The sequence below is a fragment of the Propithecus coquereli genome, unplaced genomic scaffold, assembly GCF_000956105.1.
Source record: "Propithecus coquereli isolate 6110/MARCELLA unplaced genomic scaffold, Pcoq_1.0 Scaffold343, whole genome shotgun sequence".
Classification (NCBI taxonomy): domain Eukaryota; kingdom Metazoa; phylum Chordata; class Mammalia; order Primates; family Indriidae; genus Propithecus; species Propithecus coquereli.
In genome coordinates this window covers 172617-199222 of record NW_012149097.1, presented here as the reverse complement: position 1 = coordinate 199222, position 26606 = coordinate 172617, and the positions used below count along the sequence as shown (strand labels likewise).

The following is a 26606-nucleotide window of genomic DNA, read 5'->3' as shown; positions in this document are numbered from 1 at the left end:
TCAAAGAGGATTACTTTGGTGAACTAGAAAATTGTATTTTTAACATCAGCAAGGGAATAATTAATTATACACTAGGGAAGACCAAGTATAAAATAAATCCACTTAAGGCACTGTAGAAAACTTTAGGTATTCCTTTTACTTAGACCATCAATGGGCATCCTGATAATAGAGGTGTTATTCATGGTAACAGCAACACAGTGCCTCTTACAATAGGCTGATACTGTGGCAATAGAGTATGGTGGTTTTAAAATTATATTCTCTGAAAGCACAAAAATGTCCTATATATCATACTATTTCTCAGTGTTATTAAAATGCAAATAAATCTCCAAAGAGGTTACATATCCCACATTTCCCAATACTAAAACAAATGACTTGTTTTGAATCTGCTTGCTTCTTAACTTAAAAAAAGCCAAAATCTCACAAACAGAAGGGCTTTATATAGTTCAAAATGGTTCATAATAAATTCTGTGATTTACCCTTTAAAAATTATTAAAGTAGCAGTATTCCAAGACTGGTTTAACCTTCACATTGAAACAGTTAAAATTTTCATCTAATTTTAAAATGAAATTAGCTATCATGAAAACTATTACTCCTAAGAATAAAAAGACATTTGGAGAAACAATAATTCATAACTTATTTTAAGTAGAATTCCCAAGCATAAAATGTCTAACATGTAATAAGTAGCCCTGTAAATGTCAATCCCTTTTGGGCCCTACAAAGAGGTAATAAAGGTTTATATCTTCCACATTACTACAATTCTAGAAATGCTAGATAATATCCTTATATTGCTCAAATACTCACCCCTCTACTATTTAGTCACTCCTGGACTGATATCATAAATTTTGTTGCCAACATAGCAAATATATACCCAGTCTAAATTATTCTTCTATAAATGTTATCCACCTACCTCTCAAGAAAGATAAAGTAACTTAGTAGCTTAAAACTTTTCAGAAGAAAATTCATTATCGCTCATTTTTCTTAAATCACCCAATACCATGTGAAGATGCTATTTTGAAAACTGTATTACAGAAATAATTTTAAAACCAAGAGCTGCATTACTGTGAAAGATACAAAATATTTGTATATAGGCCTATCTTAATGTGTATTTTTAGAAGTCTATCCATCAGTATTTTTAAACTCATCTACTCACAAAGAAGTAAAATGAAGGCTTGTTAATTATAGATAATGAAGTCCAAATGGTATTTTAAGTATTTCTGAAAAAAGTCAAAGAAAAATGAGAAAAACTATTTACCTGATGGCAGAATTTGGTCTCGTTCTTTTAATGTAATCCATGGCCTCGGAGGAAGCTGCTCTGGATGAACTGAACAAAAAAATTGTAAATATAAGTTACTTTCATATGTTTCTAAAATCAATATCATTTAGTTTATAATGTCAAATCAACCTATTTTCTATTCATCTGTAATGGCCAACAAACTGACTTAAAACTCTAAAGCTGAAATTTAAAGAAGATTTAGAAGTCAAAGCAACTTTAAGAAGACCTATGCAAGGCCGGGCGCGGTGGCTCACGCCTGTAATCCTAGCACTCTGGGAGGCCGAGGCGGGCGGATTGTTTGAGCTCAGGAGTTCGAGACCAGCCTGAGCAAGAGCGAGACCCCGTCTCTACTAAAAATACAAAGAAATTAATCGGACAACTAAAAATATATAGAAAAAAATTAGCCGGGCATGGTGGCGCATGCCTGTAGTCCCAGCTACTCGGGAGGCTGAGGAAGAAGGATTGCTTGAGCCCAGGAGTGTGAGGTTGCTGTGAGCTAGGCTAACGCCACGGCACTCACTCTATCCAGGGCAACAGAGTGACACTCTGTCTCAAAAAAAAAAAAAAGAAGACCTATGCAGAGAACACAGAACTAATATCAGAAAAGAACATTAGGAAACTCATTAACGGCATTTCCACTTACACAGTATTTATGAAAAATATTAATACCTATTTAAAACCCTAAGTAAAATCTTAGGTCTTAATTACATATGCAAACTGTGTTGACTCAGCCTTATGCTCTTCTGGGAAATCAAAGCTATGTGAAATTTTAATATACTGATGACTTAAAAGAGTCAAACATTTTTAAAATAGAAAAAAGCACACATACATATGTGTAATAAAAACTAGTGAATTTTCTAATGCAGTTTTCATTTCCTGATTTCATTCTCTCTCTCTTTTATAATGTCAATGCAAAGCTAGAGATAAGGAAAGAACTCCATTGTACAGAAAAAAGGAAGGCACTTGTTAATAATTAACTGCTTGGATATGGTTATCAATACCACGGAACTACATGCTACTCAATTACCAGATGGAAAAAACTCACTACGTTAAGATTTAACTATTCCATTTCTTTCCCTTTTAAAAATATTTGGAATTATAGGACAACTTGATTCAAGTTTATAGATTTGCCCACAGTATTAGTGGCTGAGAAATGTATTCTTTTAAAACAAAAAACACTCTTTATCCAGCTATGGAAATTTTAACCTAAGTAGCTCAGATCTTTGAAACTGTCACTTTACTAACCATTTTGGTGTTCCAAAAGTCTCTCTAAAGTGTACTATTTTGATTTAGCAGCCATACTTATTGCAGAGTGAAATGAACATGACTTCACCTATTTCATATCTTGCCAGGAAAGAAATGAAGGTTGCTACAAGATGACAGACAAATTGTCCAGCTGATTCAACATACTGAATCCTAGAAAATAATCATGCCTGCAAGGAGTGCCATGCCAGAATCAGGCGTCTGTCTCAAAAGTGGAAAGCCCACTATACAAATGGAATAAAGGGTAAACCAAGAACTTTCCAGCTATTAGGATCCTTAACAGCAAAATCTATCTAAGTTGGCTTTGTTAAAAATTCTGAAATCAAAAAACTTCTCAAAATAAAACAAGTAAGGTAATGTCAACATTCTGGTGCTTCCCATATCTTAACTAACACACCACAATATATCAGTGTAAATAAAATACACAGTATTCACCAACAATATCCAAAGAGCCAAAAACATATGAAAGGATACTCTATTTCACCAGTAACCAGTACAATTAAAAAGATGAGATAGCATATTTGTTACCCAATACAAATTTTTTAAGTTTAATAATATCTAGAGGCCGGGCGCGGTGGCTCACGCCTGTAATCCTAGCTCTCTGGGAGGCCGAGGCGGGCGGATTGTTTGAGCTCAGGAGTTCGAAACCAGCCTGAGCAAGAGCGAGACCCCGTCTCTACTAAAAATAGAAAGAAATTAATCGGACAACTAAAAATATATAGAAAAAATTAGCCGGGTGCAAAAACAATGGTAAATGGCTAAATAATATCCATTTTAAGAAAAGTCTATGCTAGCCGGGCGTGGTGGCTCACGCCTGTAATCCTAGCACTCTGGGAGGCCGAGGCGGGCGGATTGTTTGAGCTCAGGAGTTCGAAACCAGCCTGAGCAAGAGCGAGACCCCCGTCTCTACTAAAATTAGAAAGAAATTAATCGGACAACTAAAAATATATAGAAAAAATTAGCCGGGCATGGTGGCGCATGCTTGTAGTCCCAGCTACTCGGGAGGCTGAGGCAGAAGGATCGCTTGAGCCCAGGAGTTTGAGGTTGCTGTGAGCTAGGCTGATGCCACAGCACTCTACCCAAGCAACAGAGCGAGACTCTGTCTCCAAAAAAAAAAAAAAAAAAAAAAAAGTCTATGCTGTAGTTTTTTAAAAAAAGATATATATGTGTTATAGAGGAAAAATATCCATGGGATATTGTTGAATTTTAAAAAAGGTGCAAAAATACATCATTTAATGTGATATAATTTATTAGAAAATTTAAAAACTATGCACTAAAAATAATATAAAAATTCTGCTGGTGTAATTTTTGTATAGAAATGCCTACCAGAAAGTAAAAAGATACATACTCAAATCACAAGTGTGATTACCTACATGGAGGGGCCTGAGATTAAAGGTAGCAGTCAAAGGAAATCTCAGCTTTAACATGAATTTTAACATTTTTTACAAGAAGGATAATATATTCATGTGAGACATGTATTTAAAATCAATTTTTAAAGATGAAACTGCATGGCCAATGACATGACAAAGGAAAGGAATAGACTTACATAAGCTACTATGACATCAAATAAATATATTAGTGACTCAATCTGCCAAAGGTAACATCTCCAGCAAAGCCCCAGAGAGCCAACCCACCCCATATCAGCTGGCAGCAGAGGACCTGATATGCCCACAGTGGAAGTGTAAGCTGAGCCTAGAAGACACAACAGAACTATATGCTAAACCTAAATAGGGCAATTGCCTGCTAAATTAGAGATTTAAAAAGGACCAAGAGTCTCATAATATCCAATACCCATAATATCCAAAATGTCCTAGGTACAAATGAAAATCACCAGTCATACCAAGAACCAGAAAAATCACAACTTAAATGAGAAAAGACTATCAACAGATGATAACACTAAAATGATTCAGATGTCAAAATTACCTGACAGATTTTAGGGCAGCCATCATAAAACTGCTTGAACAAGTGGTTACAAATTCCCTTGAAACAAATGAAAAAATTAAAAATCCCAGCAAATAAAGTTATTTTTTTAAAAAGACCACATAGATATTATCAAACTGGAAAATACAATAACCAAAATTTTAAAACTTATTGGAAGGGCACAATAGAACAAAAGATAAAATGAGTGAACTGGAGAACAAACCAATAGAACTTAATCTGAACAAAAAGAATATGGACTGAAAAAAATAAACAGAGTCTGAAAATCCTGTGGAACTATAACAAAAGACCTAAATTTGTATCATCTGAGTTCCAGGAGAAGAGAAAGAATGGGGAGCTGCAGAAGTATTCTAAGAGATAATGGCTAAAAATTTCCAAACATTATGTGAAAGACAGCCATCTACAAATTCAAAAAAGTGAGCAAACCTCAAGTTTAATAAACCCAAAGAGAAACTGAGATCACAGAAACAGGGCCGAGTTTGAATTGTGAATGGGAGTCAGAAATTGGAGGCGGCTAACATTCATATGAGATGTTCAGGAAAAAAGAAATGGGGAAAGAAGACTTTAAGAGATTTTGCTGTATATGAATTGAAATCTGTTAGTGTTTTCAAGAAGCTATAGATAAAAATATCATTCGGGATGGTTTTTTTTTCAACTTTAATTTCCCAGAGAAGAGTACAGAGAAGAGTCCTAAATTGAGGATGGGAAGAATGAGAGTGAAATAATTAGACTAGACCTTAAGTCACCATTCTCACATTCTATTATTTGTCCCCTTTCAAAGTACTGCATGAACAGCAGCAGTGGATGCTGTGCTGTGTTGTCCAAATCTCCTTTAGGAATGGGGACCTTATTCCCCCAGGTGCCAAGATTGCTGCCAGAAGGTGGCCCTCAGCTGTCCAGCCCCTTCCAGGGATTGCCTCCATTCAGAGAGCACCTCACCCAGTCACACCCATGCCATAGTGGCCCACATCCAGTGATTAATCAGAGTGAAGGTTTAAATTCCTGGTCCCATCACCCAATGGGGACAACTGTAAAGGGTCAAACAGCTTCAAAACTCTCTGTGGGGTCAGCTGAATCCCTGATTGAGATGACTTCCCAACTCGACTTCTTCCACTGTTCATAATGCCATACTTCAGTATTAGTATTGCTAACACTTAAAATACATATTAACTTTACTTAAACATAATTTTTTCTGCCATTGTTACTCTCCAATATGCTATAATAAATGTTAATTTCATAGTAAAAAAAAATAAAAATAAAAAAACCCAAAGAAATCCACACAAGACAGACCATAATTAAACTTCTTAAAAATAAAGAACCTTAGAAATAACACATCACCTATAGGGGAATATCAATTTGAATGACATTGGATTTCTTTTCTAAAACAACGGACGCTCGAGAAAGTGGTACATTTTTCAAAAACTGAAAGAAAAGAACTGTCAACTGCAAATTCTGTATCCAGCAAAACTATGCTTCAGAAATTAAGGGTAAATAAAGATATTAACAAGCAAAAGAAAACTAAGACTTTGTTGCTAGCACAACAAAGTCTTAAAGAATGGCTAAAGGAGCCCTCTAAATAGAAATGTGTGTGTGTGTGTGTGTGTGTGTGTGTGTGTGTGTGTAAAACAGAACAAAGAAATGGAACATTAAAAAGGAGAGAACAAGGAATGTGTAAATATAACAGATTATCCTTCTTCTCCCCATCAGCTTCTTAAATCGTATTTGACAGCTGAAGCAAAATTTATTGTAACAACATCTGTTTTGATGCTCATGTAGGTACCTAGTATTTCCTAAATACACAAATTAAAAGAGCAGAATGTTAGCAAAGTGAATAAAAAACATGGCACATGACAACTATATGCTAACTACAAGAAGCTCACATCAAATGCAACAGTATAGGAAAATTGAAAGTAAGAGAATGGAAAATGATATATCATGGTAACATTAATCGAACAAAGCAAGAGTGGCTATATTAATTTCAGATAAAGTAAATTTCAGAGCAAAGAAAATACTAGGAATATAGAGGGTCATTACATAATAATGAAATGATCAATCCACTAAGATGTAGGAATTCTAAACATGTATGCACCAAACGATAGATCTTCAAAACACCTAAAGAAAAACTGACAAAGTTAAAAGAAGAAATAAACAAATCCATAGTTACAGCTGGGGATTTAAACACCAACACCAGCATTTGATAGGCCTACTAGATAGAAAATTAGAAAAGATACAGAAGAATTGAACACCACCACCCATGCACATGACCTAATTTATATTTACAGAATAATCTATCCAACAACTAGACAATATGTATTTTTTTTCAAGAGTCCATGGAACATTCCCAAGATAGACAATATCCTGAACTGTAAAACAAACCTCAACAAATATTAAAAAACTGAAATACAGAATATGTTTTACAACTGGTCCCAAACTAGAATCAAATAAGAAATCAATAGAAAGACAACAGGAAAATAAAACACTTGTAAATTAAACAGCATACTTCTAAATAATCCATCATTCAAAGAGGAAGTCCCAAAGGAAATTTAAAAATACACTGAACTAAATGAAAATGAAAATACAACCATCACAATCTGTGAGGTACAGCTAAAGTAATACTGACAGGGAAATTTATAGTGTTATATGCTTACGTTAAAAAAGAGGAAAGTTCTCAAATCAAAAATCTAAGTTTCTACATCAAACTAGAAAAAAAACAAAATAAGCCCAAAGCAAGCAGAAGAAAGGAAATAAGAAGACACAGGAATACGGAAAGGTTAAATATAAAAGAACAGAAGAAAACTAAACAATGCAAATTCAAACCGAAGGAGAATTCATGCAACTATTTTTTTTGTAGCTATATTAATATCAAAGTAAATTTTAAAGGAAGAACAGCCCAATAAAAGATTTAAATAACCAGGAATATAAACACACTCTTAGAATATTTAATTAAAAAGCTGAAAGAACTACAAGAAGAAATAGACAAATCTACAATCAAAATGGGAGATTTTAACACAGCTCTGTCAGTAATGAATAAAACTAATCACTAGTATATTGGTCCAGCACAATAGCTCACGCCTATAAATCCCAGCATTTTGGGTAACCAAGGCAGGAGTATTGCTTGAGCCCAGGAGTTCAAGACCAACCTGAGCAATATCACAAGACCCCATCTCTACACACACACAAAATTTTTTTTTAAATTAGCCGGGCATGGTGGGGCATGTCTGTAGTCCTAGCTACTGGGGAGGCTGAGGTGGGAGGATTGCTCGATCCCAGGACTTCCAGGTTACAGTAAACTATGATGTACCACTGTATTCCAGCCTGGGCAACAGAGTGAGACCCTGTCTCAAAAATAATAATAATAAAGTATATATAACACATTCAAACAATATAATTAACAAACTAATACACATTAGAATACTGCACTGAACTACAGAAGACGAATCCTTTTCAAGTGCACAATTAACAGTCACAAAAATTATGTATGTGGTAATAAATAACACATTCTTAAAAATTTAGATTAATCAGAGTATATTCTCTGACTACAATGGAATCAAGCTAGGAGTCTATGACAAAGAAAACTAGAAAAATTCCACTGAAAATAAAGAATTAAATTTCTAAATAACTCACAGGTCAAAGAAGAAATGATGAGGGCTATTAGAAAATATGCTGAACCAAATTATAATGAAAATAAAACAAATTAAAGCTTGTGGAATGCAGCCAAAAGTCATATTTAGAGGGAGATTTATAAATAAATATATTGAAGAAAAAAAGACTAGAAATTAATGATTTAGGTGTGTACACATCTTAAGTTAGAAAAATAACACTAAATGAAACCCAAAGAAAGCCAAAGGAAGGAAGAAACAAAGAGAAGACATTAATGATATTAAAAACAAACATAATAAAGAAGACCAACGAAGCTAAAAGTTGGTTCTTCTTTTCAAAGAAAATATTGATAACTACTTGGGCAAGACTTTATAAGAAGTAAATAGAGGCAACACAAATGAACTAATACCTAGAATGGAAAACAGACATCATTCATTATACATCCTATGGACACTAAAACATAAGATATTCTGTACATATAACTTTATGCCAATAAATTCGAAGATTTAGACAAAATGTGCAAATTTCCAGAAAACACAACTTTCAGAAACGCACAGAAAAAGGAATGGAAATCAGAATAGTACTATAGTTATTGAAGAAATCAAGTAAGTAATATAAAAAAAAACACCTCAGGCCCAGATGTATTCTACCAAACATTTAAGAAATAAAAAGACAGCAACAACCTTAAACAAAGTCTTCCAGATAACAGAAAATGAAGAAATATTCCTCAATAAATTTGATGAAGCTAGTATAACTTTAATATCAAAACTTGACAAGTACACTGACTTTTTATAAAGCAATCATAATTAATGACACTGTTATATCACCACAAAGACTAATGGAAGAAAATAGAAAATCCAGAAACAGATCCACACATACATCGACACTTGATTTATGACAAAGACAGCACTAAAAAACAGTAGCGAAAGGACAGTCTTATCAATAAATGGCCCAGGGTTAATACAATGTACATACGGAAATGTCATGAAACCTAACTCCTACCTCACATAAACATCAATTTCAGGAAGAATATAGCTCTAAATGTTGCAAGTAAAAAAATGAGAGTTTCTCAATAATAATATAGAAGAATACATTCCTGATCTTCAAAACTCTTAAAGAGGGTAGGGAAAAACTCTTAAAGAGAACACAAAAGCTGTACTGTAACATGAAAGATCAATAAATTGGATTGGAGTATGTTAAAATTTTTCTATTCATCAAAAGACAAATCAAGTGAATGAAAAAGCAAACAGCAGCACAGGAGAAGACACCTACAATACATATAACAAAAAGCTTATTATCTAAAACATATGAAGAACTCCATTAAAATTACATATACACATCACATACATGCCATATGGCTGGGTCAACTGACTACATCTATACAGACAAGAGAGATATTTAATTTCAAAGCAAGTTGGAAACAGCAAATATATGCTGTATACACATTAAACTACCACATATTCCTAATTCCTTACTTTTAGACCTCTGTAATAAATTTGCTTATTTCTCTTCCAATCAATTTTTAGTCTTATTATGCAAAAACTTTTTAGATATTAATTTGGTTTTACCTTATTTTAAACTTTAATTTTTGTGTATGTGAGGGTATCTTCTATGATGAAGAGAATTTAAAAAGAGTATAGACCAAATACTGTGATGATGGTCTCTGTGCTGGAACTTATAATTACTCTAGCTGTTTCAGAACTCTGTACTTTAGAAAGATGTTATTCCAAGAAAATATCTGCCTTTAGTAGTATCTCCATATTTTTCCCATATTTTGAGTGCTAAAGATGTTAGGTTTGTTCCAGTTGGGAACTCAAAAAGTATGTATGGGACAGAATGGGGTTAATGGAAAACGGAGGTTTGTGAATCTATAGCTGCAGGGGTCTGGTGAGTCCCCGGAGATTGTAAGCCTAACAGAAAGCTGCAGCCAGCATTCCTATCCACCACCCCCACCCCCGCCCCGGGCCCCATGAGGACGGAACTATCCTCCTCCCTTATCTCTACAGGATGAGACTGACCCAAGGATCCCAGAAATTGGTTATTTGAAAAAAAATTTTTATTGCAGCGGCTGTTCTGGCCCAGGTACTCACTCCCGGCTAAGAAACCCCCTATAAAACCCAAGGCTTTCCCCTCCCACAGCGTGGATGCCCTTTGGCATCCCATCTGCACCCAGATGCCCAAAATAAACAGCATTTTTGCTACACATGAGACTTCATGTGTGTCTCTCTCTCGGCTCCAGACCTAATAAAAGGAAAAAAATGTTTTAAGTCAAATATTTGGTAGTCTTTTTATATAAGAAAACTTTAGTTTGGAATACAACTATTTTAGGCAGATAAATCTGGTGTTCTTCATTTAGGTGTCCAGCTAATTTCTTTCTATTTGTAGTAGAGACAGGGTCTCGCTCTTGCTCAGGCTGGTCTCAAACTCCTGAGTTCAAACGATCCACCTGCCTCGGCCTCCCAGAGTGCTAGGATTACAGGTATGAGCCACCGCACCCGGCCTGGTGTTCTTAATTTAAACTCTGCTTGCAAAATTTCCACAAATGTGCAGTGAATCCAACTAGTCATTTCATTTAAACATGCAAAATGTGTGGTTTCAAGTAATTTGCACCAAATTCAAACAACTAATAACTACATAGCTTTATGATTAAGAGTAAGACAATCTCGAGTTCATAGCTTTGGCATTAATTAGCTTACTGTAAATTACTTAAGTCTCTGAATCTCAGAATTTGCATCTCTAAAATGTGAGTAAAAATTCCTACCCTCCTAGGTTCTTAGAAAGATTATACAAGATAATGTAACTAAAGCTCCTAATATATTATTTGGTAAATAGAAAACACTCAGTATGTAAAAGAAGAATGTCCCACTGCCACGGGATATACTAATGGAAAGAACTTCAAACCTATAAGCAATTATAAAAAATGGTCAAATATTCTTTAGCAACATGTGACATATTAGCTATTAATAATACCTGTAGAGTGTACTTTACTGCTTTGTCACTAATAGTTACCTGCAAGATTGTCAAGCATGAAGTTCAGTAGCTTTCGGGTTCCATCGGGGTCCTGGTATAAGTTGAGAATATCCTGTGATAAAGGATTGCCTAAAGCAGAGACAAAAACAAAACCTGTAAAACTTACAATTGGAAGACAAAACAGAAATATATACTATAAACAAAATACTAATTTTCTAAATTGAATTCTACGGTATTTGTTACATACATTTAAAGAAATTATATGAATTTAAAGAAATACTCTTCTTTGTTAATATAGCATAAAGAAAAACATCTAAGAAGTTATTTCTTTCCAGATTTCTCTGTTTATACTGTATAGCTAAAACTTGGGTTTGTCAAAAACACATATGTACATACATAAACACATATATGTTAATCTTAGTCAATTCTAAAGTAATATCACAACCTGGCACCTTGAAGTAACCCTGTAAGTTTTACCTTTATCTTTGAAGACAATATTCTAACTGAAAGACGAACAGCCCTATGTGAGAAAGAATGAGTCATATCATAAAGAGGTCTTCCTAATTAACATATTTATATTACCTATGAAAAAAATGAAGATATTTCAAATGAGAAGAAAATCAGTTACCAAGATGGGTTCATGAAATGTGAGAGTAAAATAAGAATTTTGTTGTAATACTGACCAGGAATATCGAAGTACTAAGAGTACAGATTTATCAAATATCCAAAAACAAGCTATTATTATTAACCAACTCTATAGTCCCTTAGGAAATAAAGGAAGAATTCATCAAGAATAACATGCAACAGTCCAACATTCAGATTTGAAAAAATACAAACTATAGAACCTCAAAAATGAAAGTTCTAATTATTAAAACAATTAATGAGCAAACAAAATCGTCAATGCAACACACACCCACCAGAATGGCTAAAAAAAATTTTTTTAATAAATGTGTTAGAAAAAATGTGGAGTGCCTGGAACTCTTCTAAATTACTGGTAAAATGTAAAATGGTACAGCTTTGAAGTCTAATCGGCAGTTTCCAACTGACTTTAAAGTGGGAAAAGGAATCTACCTAGGTTGATGGAAATACTCTATATCTTTATTTAGATGCTGGTTATATAGGTGTATACCTATGTCAAAATTAGTAAAGCTGGATACTTAAATATTTAAGTACTTTGCTGTGTGTAATTATAACTCAAAGTACTAAGGGAAAAACTCTTGATGAATGAATTAGGGAGTAGATTACACACAGCTAAAAAGAAAATCAATGAGGGGGAAAAATGTATTCAAAGAAATTACCCAAAATGCATCACTAAGAGTCCCAAAGAAGGAAGACATGAGAAAATAAAAGATGTGAAAGTTAGAATAAGAAAGCTTAATATACATGAAATTGGACATCTGGAAAGAGTGAATAGGACTTAGGTTTCTGATCTAACATGTAAAGAAGGAGCTTGGAAGCAGTCACTCCTGTCCTTACAATAAAGGACAAACTGCTGCTCCAAAGAATATACAGAGAATCACAACTTACTGGGCGTAGAAGCCCACAGCTGAAACTAATATCTACAGAAACACTTTAAACTGTAATTGACAAATTCCTAAAGGCTCAGTGTAGATTAGCATGAGAGTTAAAAACTCCAATGGGGCCCAGTTTTAGGCGCCCCCACACTCTCCTAAATTTTACTTCCATGAGCCCCACCAGCTTCTTACTATGAAGATTAAAGAAAAATCCCTCATGCTTCCAACAGGGGGTGGGAGAAAGTAAGGTTCTCCTTAACAAGTCCAGCCCTCAAGGGAAACTATTTTACCAGATTCTAAGTTTTACCAAAGCCTAACAGACCTGGGGGAAGATAAATACGCCACTCTAACCCCTGACATAGAGTAGAGAAACACCCAACTCAGGCTCACTAACATTGAGACCTAATCATAGGACTCCAGGACTTTTCCTCTCCCCTCCACATGTTACCACTACATCAATAGAGCTCCTGTATAATAAAAGGATTACAGCTAAGAGAACTGCAAGCATCAGATCCTATTTAAGGAGTCTCCAGGAAAAGCTAAAGACAACAGAAGAGTTAAAATCAAGGACACTTGAGGAAATTTTAGCCTCTGACATCACAGCTACAGGAAATAGTTAACACGACTAACTCCTAGCAAGAAAGAAAAATCAGAGAGAGAAGCGAAAAGAGGCAATATTTGAAGAGGAAAAGGCTGCAAATTTTCAAAAGCTAATTTTTCTAAAAAATTAATAAGCTGATATAAGAAGCACATATATACAAATAAGTTTATGAAAGGACTTTATTTAACTAAAATAGATTGTAGTGCAAACTAGAGAATGCCAATGACAAACAGAAGATTTTAGAACCATGTGGAGGGAAGGGACCAATCACATCAAAAGAACATGAGAATGACAAGCTTCAACAACAGAAGGTAGAATACAATGAAATAGTATCTGCAAAGAGTTGCAAGAATTGTATTTGAGACTTCAAACACTCATCTATCAGTTACTGACAGAAAAAGTAGACAAAAAAATTAGTGAAGATGGAGAACAGAACATTGTCAACCAACATGACCTAATATTTACGTAATACTCAACTCAAAATCAGAAAAATATACATTCTTTTCAAGTGTACAGGAACATTCACTGAGAGATCATATTCTGGGCTAGAAAACAAACTGTAACAGATTAAAAGGAAATGAAAACATACAAAGCATGCTGTTTGCACATAACAAAATAAAATTAGAAACTAACAAATATCTAAAAAAATTTCCCAAATATTCTGAAATGAAGCATCACACTTCTAAATAATCCATGACCCAAAAAGGAAGTCACAAGGCAATTATAAATATCTTATATAAAAGATAATTAGGTAAAGCAGTAATTATAAATCAGTCTATGTTGACAGGTGCACAATGCATAAAGATATTTGTGATAATAACAGCATACAAGAGATGAATGGAGTTACAGGCGCAAAGTTTTTTTAATATTCTTGAAATTAAGCTGATATTAAGCCAAATTAGATTCGTGTAAATTAATATGTTAATTGTAATCCCAGGGTAACCACTAAGAAAATAAATCCTAATAATATAGCAAAAGAAATGACAAAAGAATTGCACCAGAACCCTAGAAAATATCCATTTAACACAAGGCATTAATTGAGGAATATAGGAATAAAAAAGACAAAAGACATAGAAAATAGCAAAATGGCAGACAGAAATCCTACCTTATAAGCAATTACCTGAAATGTAAATGAATTAAACTCTCCAATTAAAAAGCCAGGATTAGCATAATAAATAAAAAGCATGATTCACTATATTCTGTATACAAGAGATATACTACAGAGTCAAAGATAGGTTTAAAGTAAAATAGAAAAAAGTATGCCATGCAAATAGTAACCAAGAAAGAGCAGAAGTGGCTATAGTTTAAAAAAAAAAAAAAAAGGGTAAATAATCTCAATGTCCTGTATCTATAAAAGAAATTCAATTAGAAGTTAAAAATGTTTCAATAAAGAAAATTCCAAGCCCATATACTTTTACTGGAAAATTCTACCAATCATTTAAGAAGGCAATAATAGAAATGGTTTGCAAACTCTTCCAGAAAATGGTTGTAGTAGCAACATTTTCCAGAGAAAATATTTGACCAAATTCAAATACTTTTTACATCAGTGACAAAAACTCTCAGCAAATATGAAATAGAAGGGAAAATTATTTGACCTGAAAGGACACCTACCAAAAAAACTACAGTTATTATCAATAGTGAAAGATAGCACTTTCCCTCTAAAATCAAGAACAAGAAATAGATGTGCACTGTTATCACTTCTATTCAAGATTGTACTAGTGGTCCTTGCCAATGTGACAAGGCAAGAAAAAGAAATTAAAGAATATATATTGGAAAGGAAGAAATCAAACAGCCTCTGTTCACAGATGAGGAGTTTATAAAAGCTCCTAGAATAAGTAAATTTACAAACATCAAAAGAGACATGGTCAATATATTTTTTAAAAATCAATTGCATTTTAAGTCTATACAATTAATAACTGAAACTTTAAAAAGCAGTACCATTTACAATAGCATAAAAATATCAAATGAGTAAGTATAAATCTAGCAAAATATCTGCAAGATCTGCATGCTGAAAACTGTGAAACTGTATAAAGAAATAAAGCAAAGAATATCTGAGTAAATGCACAGATATACTAGATTGAAAGACTCAATATTAAGTCTGAAAATTAAGGCATTGATTATTCCCAAACTGATCTAAATATTCAACACAATCAGAATTCCAGCAGGATATCTGGCACAAATCATAAGCCGACTCCAAAATTTATATGGAAATGCAGAACATCTAGAAGTGTCAATGCAACTTTGAAAAATATGAACAAAATTGGAGAACTCAAAATACCTAATACCAAGGTTTAACATAAAGCTATAGTAATCAAACATTTTGGTATTGGCAAAGATCAATGGAAGAGAATAGAATATCTAGCAGTAGACCCACATATATTTGGTCAACTGAATTTTGACAATGTTGCAAGAGAAATTCCATGTAGAAAGGAGAATCTTTTCAACAAATAGTGCTTGAATGACTGAGTATGCATATACAAAAGAATAAACGTTGTGCCATATACAAAAATCAACAAAAAAGGGACCGTTGGCCTAAAAGTAGAACCTAAAACTATAAAATTTCTAGAAGAAAATCTTCATGTACTTGAGTCAGGCAAAGTTTTCTTAGATGTGATGCCAAAGATAAAACTCAGAGAATAAAAGAAGCAATAAATTGAATTTCATCAAAATAAAAAACTAATCTTTGAAAAGCACTGTAAAGAAAACAGAAATGCAAGCCACATAAAATACTTGCAAAACAAATATCTAAAAAAGGGTTACATCTGAATATATAATAAACTCTCGAATTAGAAAAAGGCATCCCAACAATAAAACTAGGCAAAAGATGTGAATAAAAATTCTACCAAGGAAAATACATTGATGCTACTATATCCTATTAGAATGGCAAAAATAAAAAATGTTGATGATATCAAGTGCTAACAAGGATACACAGCAAGTGAAACCTTTATATTTTTAGTGGGAATGCAAATGATACAGCCCCTTTGGCAAACAGTTTGACAATTTCTTTCGACGTTTAACATACACCTACCATACAACCTAGCAATCCCACTCTTAGGTATTACTCGAGAAAAATAAAAACTTATTTCACACAGAAATCTGTATGCAAATGTTTACAGTTCCTTTATTCCTAATCATCCATAACTAGTAACAACCCAAACATCCTTCAACTTGTACACAGATACAAAATCTGTGGTATATCCACCCAATGGAATACTATTCAACAACAGAAATGAATGAACTATTGATACACACAATACAGATGAACTTCAAATGTGTTATGCTAAAACAAAGAATCCAGACCCAAAAGGCTACATGCTATATGTTCTCATAGATGACATTCTGGAAAAGTAGCTGCCAAGGGCTGACAGTAGAAGATACTGACTTCAATGGGCATGCATTAATTTTGGAAAGTGACGAAATAGTTCTATTTCTTGATTGTAGTGGTGGTTATGCAACTACGCATCTGTCAACATTCACGAAACTGTACAAAGAAGTGAATTTCTCTAATTTCATTAAATATAAACAGTATATCAATAAAAAATCTGCTTAAAAATTAATCTTTAAAAAATTATTTAAGATACAGTTTCAAGAGTAACCACTGCATGCCTACATGAGAATATAATAATTTCAAACCAATACAAAGTATATAGAGTGAGAAACAAGAAAAAAAACTATCGTTAGAAAGGCAAAAAAGAAAAATAACACAAACAGTAGAATCAAAAGATAGGATGGCCATGGAGTACAACTTAGTCACAAAAAACAATGGTGATCTGGCTCCTCTTGTATTATCCTGGATAGAGCTAGAACCCATTCTACTAAGTGAAGTATCACAAGAATGGAAAAACAAGCACCACATGTACTCACCATCAAATTGGTATTAACTGATCAGCACTTATGTGCACATATAGTAGTAACATTCATTGGGTGTCAGGCAGGTGGGAGGTAAGAGGAGGGGATGTGTATATTCACACCTAATGGGTGTGGTGCGCACCATTTGGGGGATGGACATGCTTGTAGCTCTGACTGGGGTGGGGCAAAGGCAATATATGTAAGCTAAACATTTGTACCCCCGTAATATGCTGAAATAAAAAATAATAATAATAAAATAAAATAAAAAGATAGGATGGCAATAGCACAAAAATATCAATAATTAAAATATTTATAAGGGAACTGGTCTGAACCCACACATTAAAAAGTCTTATATACTAATTATAAGAGATATACCTAAGCCTAAGTATATAGAAGACATAAATAAACAGATGAAAAAAGGTATACTAGACAACCATTAACCAAAAGAAAACTGGCATAGCTATAATATTAGAAATATAGACTATAAGACAAAATCCTAATATGAGAGAAAGAAGCTCACTACCTAGTATTAGGTCCAATTCACCAGAAGATATAACAATATTAAGCTGGTAGTACCTAATAAAATAGCCTCAAAATACATAAGGCAAACACTGATTGAATTACATGGGGAAATAAATAAATCTATTTTGATGGAAATTTTAACAAATAATTATTGCAAAAGCAAACAGTTAAAAATTTCTAAAGATATAGAAAATCTGAGCAACTGTACAACTTACAAATTTTATCTAATGGACAACAATTAGAGAAAAACATCTTTGTAGATACAGACAAAACATTTACAAAAATTGATCACATACTAGGCCACAAAGCCAGAATCAACAAACGTTAAAGTACTGGCCCATACTAGCTACCTCATTTGTCTATGATGCAATTAAGTTTAAAGCTAACAATAAAAACAGATAAATTTAAAATCACACATGCATGGAAATTGTAAATAATATTTTAAATAACTGATGCATCAAAGATGATATAACCTATATTAAAAATACTTAAACCAAAACAGTAATGAAAATACTTCACATCAAAATTGTGTATGCCACAAAAAGGTAGCCAAATAGGCAAAGGCTTAAATGCCTATATTTGAAAGTATTATTCATTCTAAATATGGATAAATCATATGTCCAATTTTTAAAAAGAGAGAAAAGGGGAAAGAAATCATAAAACAGATAGAAGGAACAATTAATCTTAAAAATGAAGAGGGATGATATAGCTACAGTTAGAATAGAGTCTAAAAATATACCAAGAAAATATTATAAATACTTTTATGCAAATAAAATTTGAAACCTTAAAAAGCTGATAAATTCCAATAGTACAGATATGGCCCAACAAAGCTGACTCATTAACTATTAGAAATTTCTTAACAGTTCTTATAACTACAAATACATTAAGATAGTAGTTAAATATCTTTCACAAAGAAAACACCAGACAATGACAGTTTTACAGTCTGTTCTACCAAACTTTCAAGGAACAAATTAGTTCAATCTTACATAAACTTTCAGAGAACTGAAAAATACAGAATTTTCCCCACTGTTTCTAAGGTCAATATAAACCTTACACACACTTGAATAAGAATAATGAAAAACAAAGGTCTACTTTATTCATAAACATATACAGAAAAAAAATCCTTAAAAAACTATTATTGAGAGAGGTAGTCTACCATGGGCCTTGTGCTTCCCTCTGCATTCTTGGTGAGTGTGACAGATTCCAAGGCTTATCTGTCTCATGATACTGAGCAGTTTCTGTAACTACTTATATAAGCAACTAAATAGGTCAAGGCAAACACAGCATTACTACCATGTAACTGTTTGTTCCCCTGGGGATACAGGACTAGCTTTTTGCTGCTTTCTATAGTAAGTGCTGCTTGCTTGAAAAGTGCTGAACCCTTGGACCTGGATTACTGGATTGCAGTACAACTCACTATGTATACAGCATGCATCTGAGCCCATTTTGTAGCTTGAGTAATAATGTTCTTTGTCGCTGACCCAGGAGTCTCGTGTCCTCTGCCACTATCTGTGAAAAAGTAATTGGCTAACTGATTAGCTTGTAAGTAGGGTAAAATCTCACTTTACATTTCTTGATAGAGATCATCGAATTAAATCCAGTATTGTATAAAAGCATATAACAACATGGCCAAGTTGGATTTATCTCAGAAATGCAAATGTGGTTTAAACTGAAAAAAAAAAAGTATACCTATAATTTACCAAATCAACCTTTGACGTGAGAAAAACAATATAATCATCTTAATAGATGAAGGAAAGCATTTGATAAACTATCTGAAAAAGGATGCAAAGTAGGAATGCAAGAAAACTAAAAAAAATTTATTTACCAAAAACATACAGTAATATCACTCTTCATAGAAAAATATTAGAAGCATTTCTTTTAAAATTGAGATTAGAAGCATCCCCAGAATTGATGTTTCTATTCAACCTTGTACAAAATATACTAGTCAGTGCATGAAAATAAGGGAAAAAAATTAAATATATAAGAATTTGAATAGAAACAAAACTGTCACTTTCAGCAGAGGAAATGACTGTCAGCATTAAAAAAATGAAAGAATTTGCAGACAAATTTTTAGAATGAACGAGAGTTTATTCAAGAAGTCTTACTATAAGAGCAATTTAAAAAACAAAAAACAAAATCAACTGTGTTTCTATACCCAACACCAATAGGCCAAAAAACAAACAAACAAAAAAAACCTTAAGCAAAAAAAGGGTCATGGTTCACAAAAGGAACAAAAAAATTTATAAGGTACTTAGAAATACATCTAACAAAAGATGTGCTTTGACCAGTGTGTAGTACAAAATTTTAATTAAAGACATTAAATAAGATCTAAATTAATGGAGGGGAGCCCAAATTCATGAACAGGAAGATTCAATATAATTAAGATGTCAATTCTTCCTAAATCGATCCAAAGAGTCGATGCAATTCCAAAGTTCCAATAGAGTTTTTCACGAAACTTAAACTGTTTATTATTACGTATGAGGAATAGCCAAGGTGCCCAAACTGTCAAGACACTGCTGATGAATAAAGTGAAAGGACTTCCAAAACCAGATACCAACTCTTAATATAAAGCTATAATAACAATTAAGATAACATAGCAATGGGTGCAAGGTTAGACAAATTAACCACCAGAACAGAACAGAAATCCCCAAAACAGACCTCGACATAGTTGATAAATGAGAGAGGTGACTTTGATGATCAATGGGCAAAGAAAAAACTATTCATTAAACGACACTGAGACAACTGGTTACTTATAGGGAAAAAACAAGATTAGATACCTCCCAAAATTAGACACTTCATATCATATTTAAAAATCAATTTGAAATGAATTAAAAAATTAACCATGAAGAGCCAAACTTTACAAATTTTAGAAGATAATACAAGAGAATGTGTTTCTGACCCGGGGTAGGGCAGGATTTCTTTAACAAGACACAAAATGCACTAATTATAAAAAAAATTTTAAATTCAACTACATTAAAAATGTCAAATCTACTCATTAAGAGATACTAGAAAGAAAATAGAAAAGCCAGAATAGGAGAAGACATTTATAACACAAAAGAGAAAAAAGTTAAAAACTCCTCCAAATCAATCAGAAACAACCAAATTGAAAATAAGAAAAAAAAAATTCAATAGTAATTTCAAAGAAGAAACATTAATGGCCAATAAACACATGAAAAGATGCCATCAGCAAAATGCAAATTAAGAGTACAATTAAAAACTCATAATAATTGGCAAAACTTCAAAAAATCTGATAATACCAAGTGTTGGAAAGAAGACTGAAAAATGGAAACTATATTACTTTGAAGTGTATATTGTAATACTACTTTGTAAAACATTACAGCACTACCTAATACAGTTAAGGATGCACAAACCTGTACAACCTAACGATTCCACTCTTACGCACTGTATCAGGAGATGTGTACAAGAATGTTCATGACTGCGCTGCTTATAGTAACCAAAAACAAAAATGGAAACAATCTAAATATCTATAGTAGAATGAATAAATTACAACATATTTATATATCAGAATACAACACAGCAGTGAAATAAATGAACTTGTGATTAGATGCATGCATCAACATGGCTGAATCATAAAAACATAATGTTGAATAAAAAGCAAGTCACAGAAAATTACATTTCAATAGTATTACACTTATATAAGGTTAAAACACCTTTAATAGACATATACATAACCCCAATATCTAAATTCAGGACGGTAGAAACCTCTGGGAGAAGGCAGTTAAATGTTATAATGAAACAGCACACAGGAAACTTAAAAGGTATAGGGGATCTATACCAACAAGGCACGATTATACCTATTTCCCCATAATTTCACCAACAATTATTTTATGAAATTTTTGGAATTCTTCCAATAGATAGGTAAAAAAATGGTAATTGAGTATAGTTTCAATTGACATTATTAAGCATAAAGTTGATCAGCTCTATATTTTAGAGCCATCTGTATATCCTTACATGAACTATTATATGAACTATAATATGTTCTCTACGAGATTGTTTGTTTTCTTCCTGATTTCCAGAAGGTCATATATAACACAGAAATAAGTACTTTGCCTCCTATATAAATGACAATTTTCCAAGTACATTTTTAAACAATTTTTTTAAAATGTACTAAGAATGTTTATAATGGGAATACAGTTATGCATTTAATTATTTTCTTCAAAATGTTGTTACTCTTTTACATCATGATATATTCCACGAATAAAACAAATTTATACAGTAAAAGAAGTTCTCCACTGACATGTTCCATTTTATTTTAAGGGGGATAAGTAACTCTTGGAAGAAAGCTAGAAATTTTCATAATTATTAAAGTCCTACATATTTCTATGACCTAGGATATCAATGTTTAATGCCTGAGAACAATTTCTTGGCATATATGTGAGAGAAAGGATTGCCTTAGGACATGAATTCTAAATTATTTTAAAATAACTGTATGAGAATTGTTTTTACTTATGCCTATTCTTCCATAAAATTAACACATTTGGATTTTTCTTTTAAGTGACTTCAGAGAACACTTCCAACTTACTGCACTGGCCCTCTGTATGGTTTTAAAATTGGCCTTCTTAACCTAATTCTTCAAATAACCTACCCTCCACACACACATTCCTCAAATCTCAAAATAGAATTTCTAAAAATTAGCTTGTTGGGCCAAGATGACCCAAATCATTATTAAAATCTCAGTATCTGCATTTCAAAGGAAGAAAAGGAAACAAAGAAAGGCACTCCTTCTTCCACTATCCAGACAAAATGAAATCTCAGAGGCAGTCCAGTCCATTGTTACTGTTTCTTTTAAGTATATCACAGTGCTATTTTTAATGCTACATTCCCTTTCATTTCTTTCTTTTTTTTAAATACAAAGTACCACAATGTGGCTATTAAGACTGATGTAGAAATTATTTCAAGTTTTACCTTCCTAAGAATATAAAGCTACCATTCATTAGGGACATTTTATTCCTTCAATTGCGTCGTAAAGCCAATCCTGTGTTTACCATCGTTTAAAAAAAGGCACAAAGAGCTCTGGTTTTCTTTCATTTCTGAAATTTCCTTGCTCTTCTGTACTGGATCACCTGAATAGAAAGTGGCACTGACAAGATTCTCAAAAAAGAGAAAAGGGCTGCATATGGGTATTTACCATAAAACAAACTGAAGTTTAATGAAAAGGCATTTAACTATAGGCGTGAGCAAAACCAAGTTATAGTTGGTGAAGCAAACAGGTGCCTGACTTGATAGACCAGAGGTCTAAGAAGAAATTTCAATGAATGTGAATCAGGAAACAAAAGACTACTAGAATCAAAGGCCAGTGAAAGACAACAGTTTGGAAAACTAACATTTTAACTAGTAAAACAAAATTAAGGATCGAGGAGGTAAGAGATACTCAGAATGATTAGCTCAATTGATACTTAGTGTAAATTTATGGGGAACATGTCTTGATATGAGAAACATAGAATAGACTTATGAAAGAGTAGGAAATATTAACATTTGCTTTTTCAGGAATGTTGCTGGGTACCAAGGGTAAGTCCACTGGGCTCAACAGTAAATTATTTGTCATTGAGATCAGGAGGAGAAAAACAGCTACTCTGAGGTTAAAAGTAAAACAAGGGTTATTCTTAGTAGAGATAAAGAATTATAACTTATTATAACCAGAAGGAAAGTGTGAATTTTATCCTTCATGAATCTAAGATTATTAAAAACGAGAATCATTCCATAATTTTTTTTAGAGAGAGGAACAGACTTGCTCCTACTCCAATTCTAGCTGGACAGCTATTTCAACTACGTAAGAATAAGATTCAGCATATAGAAAATGAGGTGAAATGTTCCAACAGTAAATTTCAAATGCCTTAGGTTAACCTTCAGGAAAATATTTTAGATGTAAGTATTCTCCTCCCTCTTTACTTCTTATATGATTTTAAAAAAAATCAATAAAATACTACAGAGAAACTATAAATACAAGATTCAGACCATTTATGTAATTCTCTAATTCACGAAACTATAAGGAAGCCGAACATTAATTCTGTCATTTCAAACAATAATATCAGCATTTTTTCCATTCTTATTCAAACTTCATTCTTAATGTTCCATCATATGACATCAGTAAATGCAAACAGAACATTTTCATGGACAAATAGTTTTTAAACAAGGAAAATAAAATATATGAAAGTGTATACTTTACAAGGCTTTGATTGATGTTCATTCCCCACAAGCATAAAATGTTTAACCAATACATTTGTACTTAGTTCTATGAATTCAAAAATAAACTCTTCTTCATATGCTATGCCATAAAAGAAAATTATATATAAGTTTCAATATTTGTATGAATTGAATATGACTTTCATCTCAAACTGATTGAGAGTGATGGTCAGAGAAGCATATATTAATATTTTGGATCAATACTTTTTATTTAGAATAATTATATGTATTCGGTATAGCTAGTTTTTACTGTTATAATATTTTCCTTTATAATCATATAATATTTCAATGCTATTTTATCTGTTCTGTGAAAAGCCAAACATGACGCTGATGTAAAGTCATCTTTTTTTAAAAAAGGATAATGGGAAGAACTATAGTGTTAATTTAAAAATCTCCTCTAATAAATTTATAGAAAATTAAGGGTAAAATACAAAGCAAAAAAATTTCCCCACACAAATTTGTTAAAATGATCGCACATATTGAAATTTTGAAGCTCAATTTTATACCCGAAGAACTATTTTTCTTTCAAGAGAAAGTACATGCAATCACATTCTCAAAGTCACACTAAAACCTGACCTGACATTTTTAAAGACCAAGCTGGTCTTTAGAAAGGCTCAGAACATCTCAATACTGAGTGTTAACACTATCATATTTTAAAAAATCACTCACCTTTCAAACCTAGAGTTTGTAGCTGGAAGAGCCGACCAAGTTCATAAGGCAAAACCCGTAACAGATTGTTATTTAAAAGCAATTCCCTGTTTTAAAAAAAAAATTGTTTTAGTTTAATATATCAAATTTTATTAATATCTACATTTGCCATTCTTAACCTTCCTTATAATATACGATGAGTGACTGTTTACATTCACGGCAAATTTCTATATGCTTATCCGAAAATGCTGTACAATATTAAAGTACTACAAAATGTGCAATTGACACAATTGTTAACAATGTTTCTATGATTTACTCATTCTCTAGCACAGATTAGAGTTGTAGGAATTGCACGTAATTCTCGCGCTAAATCCACCCCTTTTCTCTGTCACCCAAAATGCCTATCAAATGCAAATGAGAGTGACAGATATCCATAGTATTCAAAAACAACAGATATCCTTGAATCTAGTCTAATTAAGAGAAAAAAGTAAAATTTTTTTTTTTTTTTTTGAGACAGTCTCACTGTTTTGCCCGGGCTAGAGTGCTGTGGCGTCATCCTAGCTCACAGCAACCTCAAACTCCTGGGCTCAAGCGATCCTACTGCCTCAGCCTCCTGAGTAGCTGGGACTACAGGCATGTGCCACCATGCCCGGCTAATTTTTTCTATATATTTTTTAGTTGTCCAATTAATTTCTTTCTATTTTTTAGTAGAGACGGGGTCTCGCTCTTGCTCAGGCTGGTTTCGAACTCCTGAGCTCAAACAATCCGCCCGCCTCGGCCTCCCAGAGTGCTAGGATTACAGGCATGAGTCACTGCGCCCGGCCGAAAAAAGTAAAATTTTTATAGAAACCAGGATTAAACTATAATTAGTAGCCAATCATCTGCATCATTTTTTATAACTGAATACAACTAATCATTCAAAATACCATGAAAACAAAATAAATAGAGAACAAGGTAGTGTAATAAAGACAACAGAAAATGTGAAAAGACAAAAATACTATGATTGAACATAAATATTAAAATAAAGTATAGGATAGTACAGATAAAAACAGGATAGCATAAACGAGATCTAAGTTTATGATTATGAAATTTTGACCAGACTATATAAAAAATATATTGCACCCTCATTAGTGGATGACCAAAAGTAGAATAAAACAAAAAAAAAATCAGTAAGGGGATGGTAAAGAACAAGATTCTAAAGCAATATGTTTAATTTTATACATGAGAAAGCAATTTTTAACAATTATTACTCAGCAGATAAACAAGGTAGAAAAGCAAATCTTGTCTTCATAGGGAACATTTATATAAAGTCTTAATATTTCTTCAAAATTTTCTATGAAGAACACTGAAAGATGAGAAATAAATCCTCTTCAGCAGGTTTTAAGATTTTCTTAAAAAGTTGCAATATAAAATATAAACATACCTTGTCTTATGTAATAGAGATATGTTCCTAAAAGTTTTACTTATAAGCAAATCATATTTTCCCAATTATTTCTGATTAGTCTTATCAGACATGAGCCTAAAGTGAGACTTACTGTTTTAGCCCCATCCCACCTCAAGTCTGTCAAAAGAAACTGGTAACACATACACACTCTTAGCCAGGAAACCTCCAAATTTGAAGGAAGAAAAAGAAATGTGCAATGGAGGACAGCTCGAGCACTGTGCATAGACAGTTTATATCATTTGATCTTTACACACATGTGGAAATCCTACTGTAAGATAAGTAACACCCCTAAGTTTCTTAAATTTAGAATGTTATATAATGAGTAACGTCTGTATTATTTCCTCACCTGAGAGACACCATGTTTCCTAGTTCTGCTGGTAAACTTCTGAGTTTATTGGATGACAGATCCAGGTAAACCAGATTATGAAGCTTGGCAATATCAGGTGGAATGCGACTAAGGTAATTGTCATTTAGGTGCAGCGCTGTCAAGTGTGTCAATGACCAAAGTGATGTACTTAAGCTCCGCACTCTACCTAAAAGGCAAAATATTGAAGCATAAAACTCTAGGCCCAAGATGAAGGCTAAACTACAAGAACTAAAAAGTTGTAGAAGACGCTGCAAATACAGTTATTGTATTCTGACATTTTAATTTTGTATTTAATGCCATTTGATTGCTTCCAAACAAACCTGCCCTCCATTAATAGGGTATAACCATATCCAGGGTGGATAAGTCTACAACTTTAATAAATAATAATAACAAATGTTTAAATAAACAAGAGT

The 26606-nt window shown here is 32.8% G+C and overlaps 1 protein-coding gene across 1 annotated transcript in view; it reads right to left on the bottom strand.

Moving 5' to 3' along the window:
* Window positions 1-26606, bottom strand: part of CNOT6L (CCR4-NOT transcription complex, subunit 6-like) — a 95563-nt gene that overhangs the window by 29037 nt on the left and 39920 nt on the right. Inside the window, exons 3-6 of the mRNA XM_012650997.1 lie at window positions 26173-26359; window positions 24404-24489; window positions 11084-11173; window positions 1253-1321 (exon numbers count right to left, since the gene is read on the bottom strand). Coding sequence (XP_012506451.1) covers window positions 1253-1321; window positions 11084-11173; window positions 24404-24489; window positions 26173-26359 — 432 coding nt within the window. The remainder of the gene's footprint in view (window positions 1-1252; window positions 1322-11083; window positions 11174-24403; window positions 24490-26172; window positions 26360-26606) is intronic.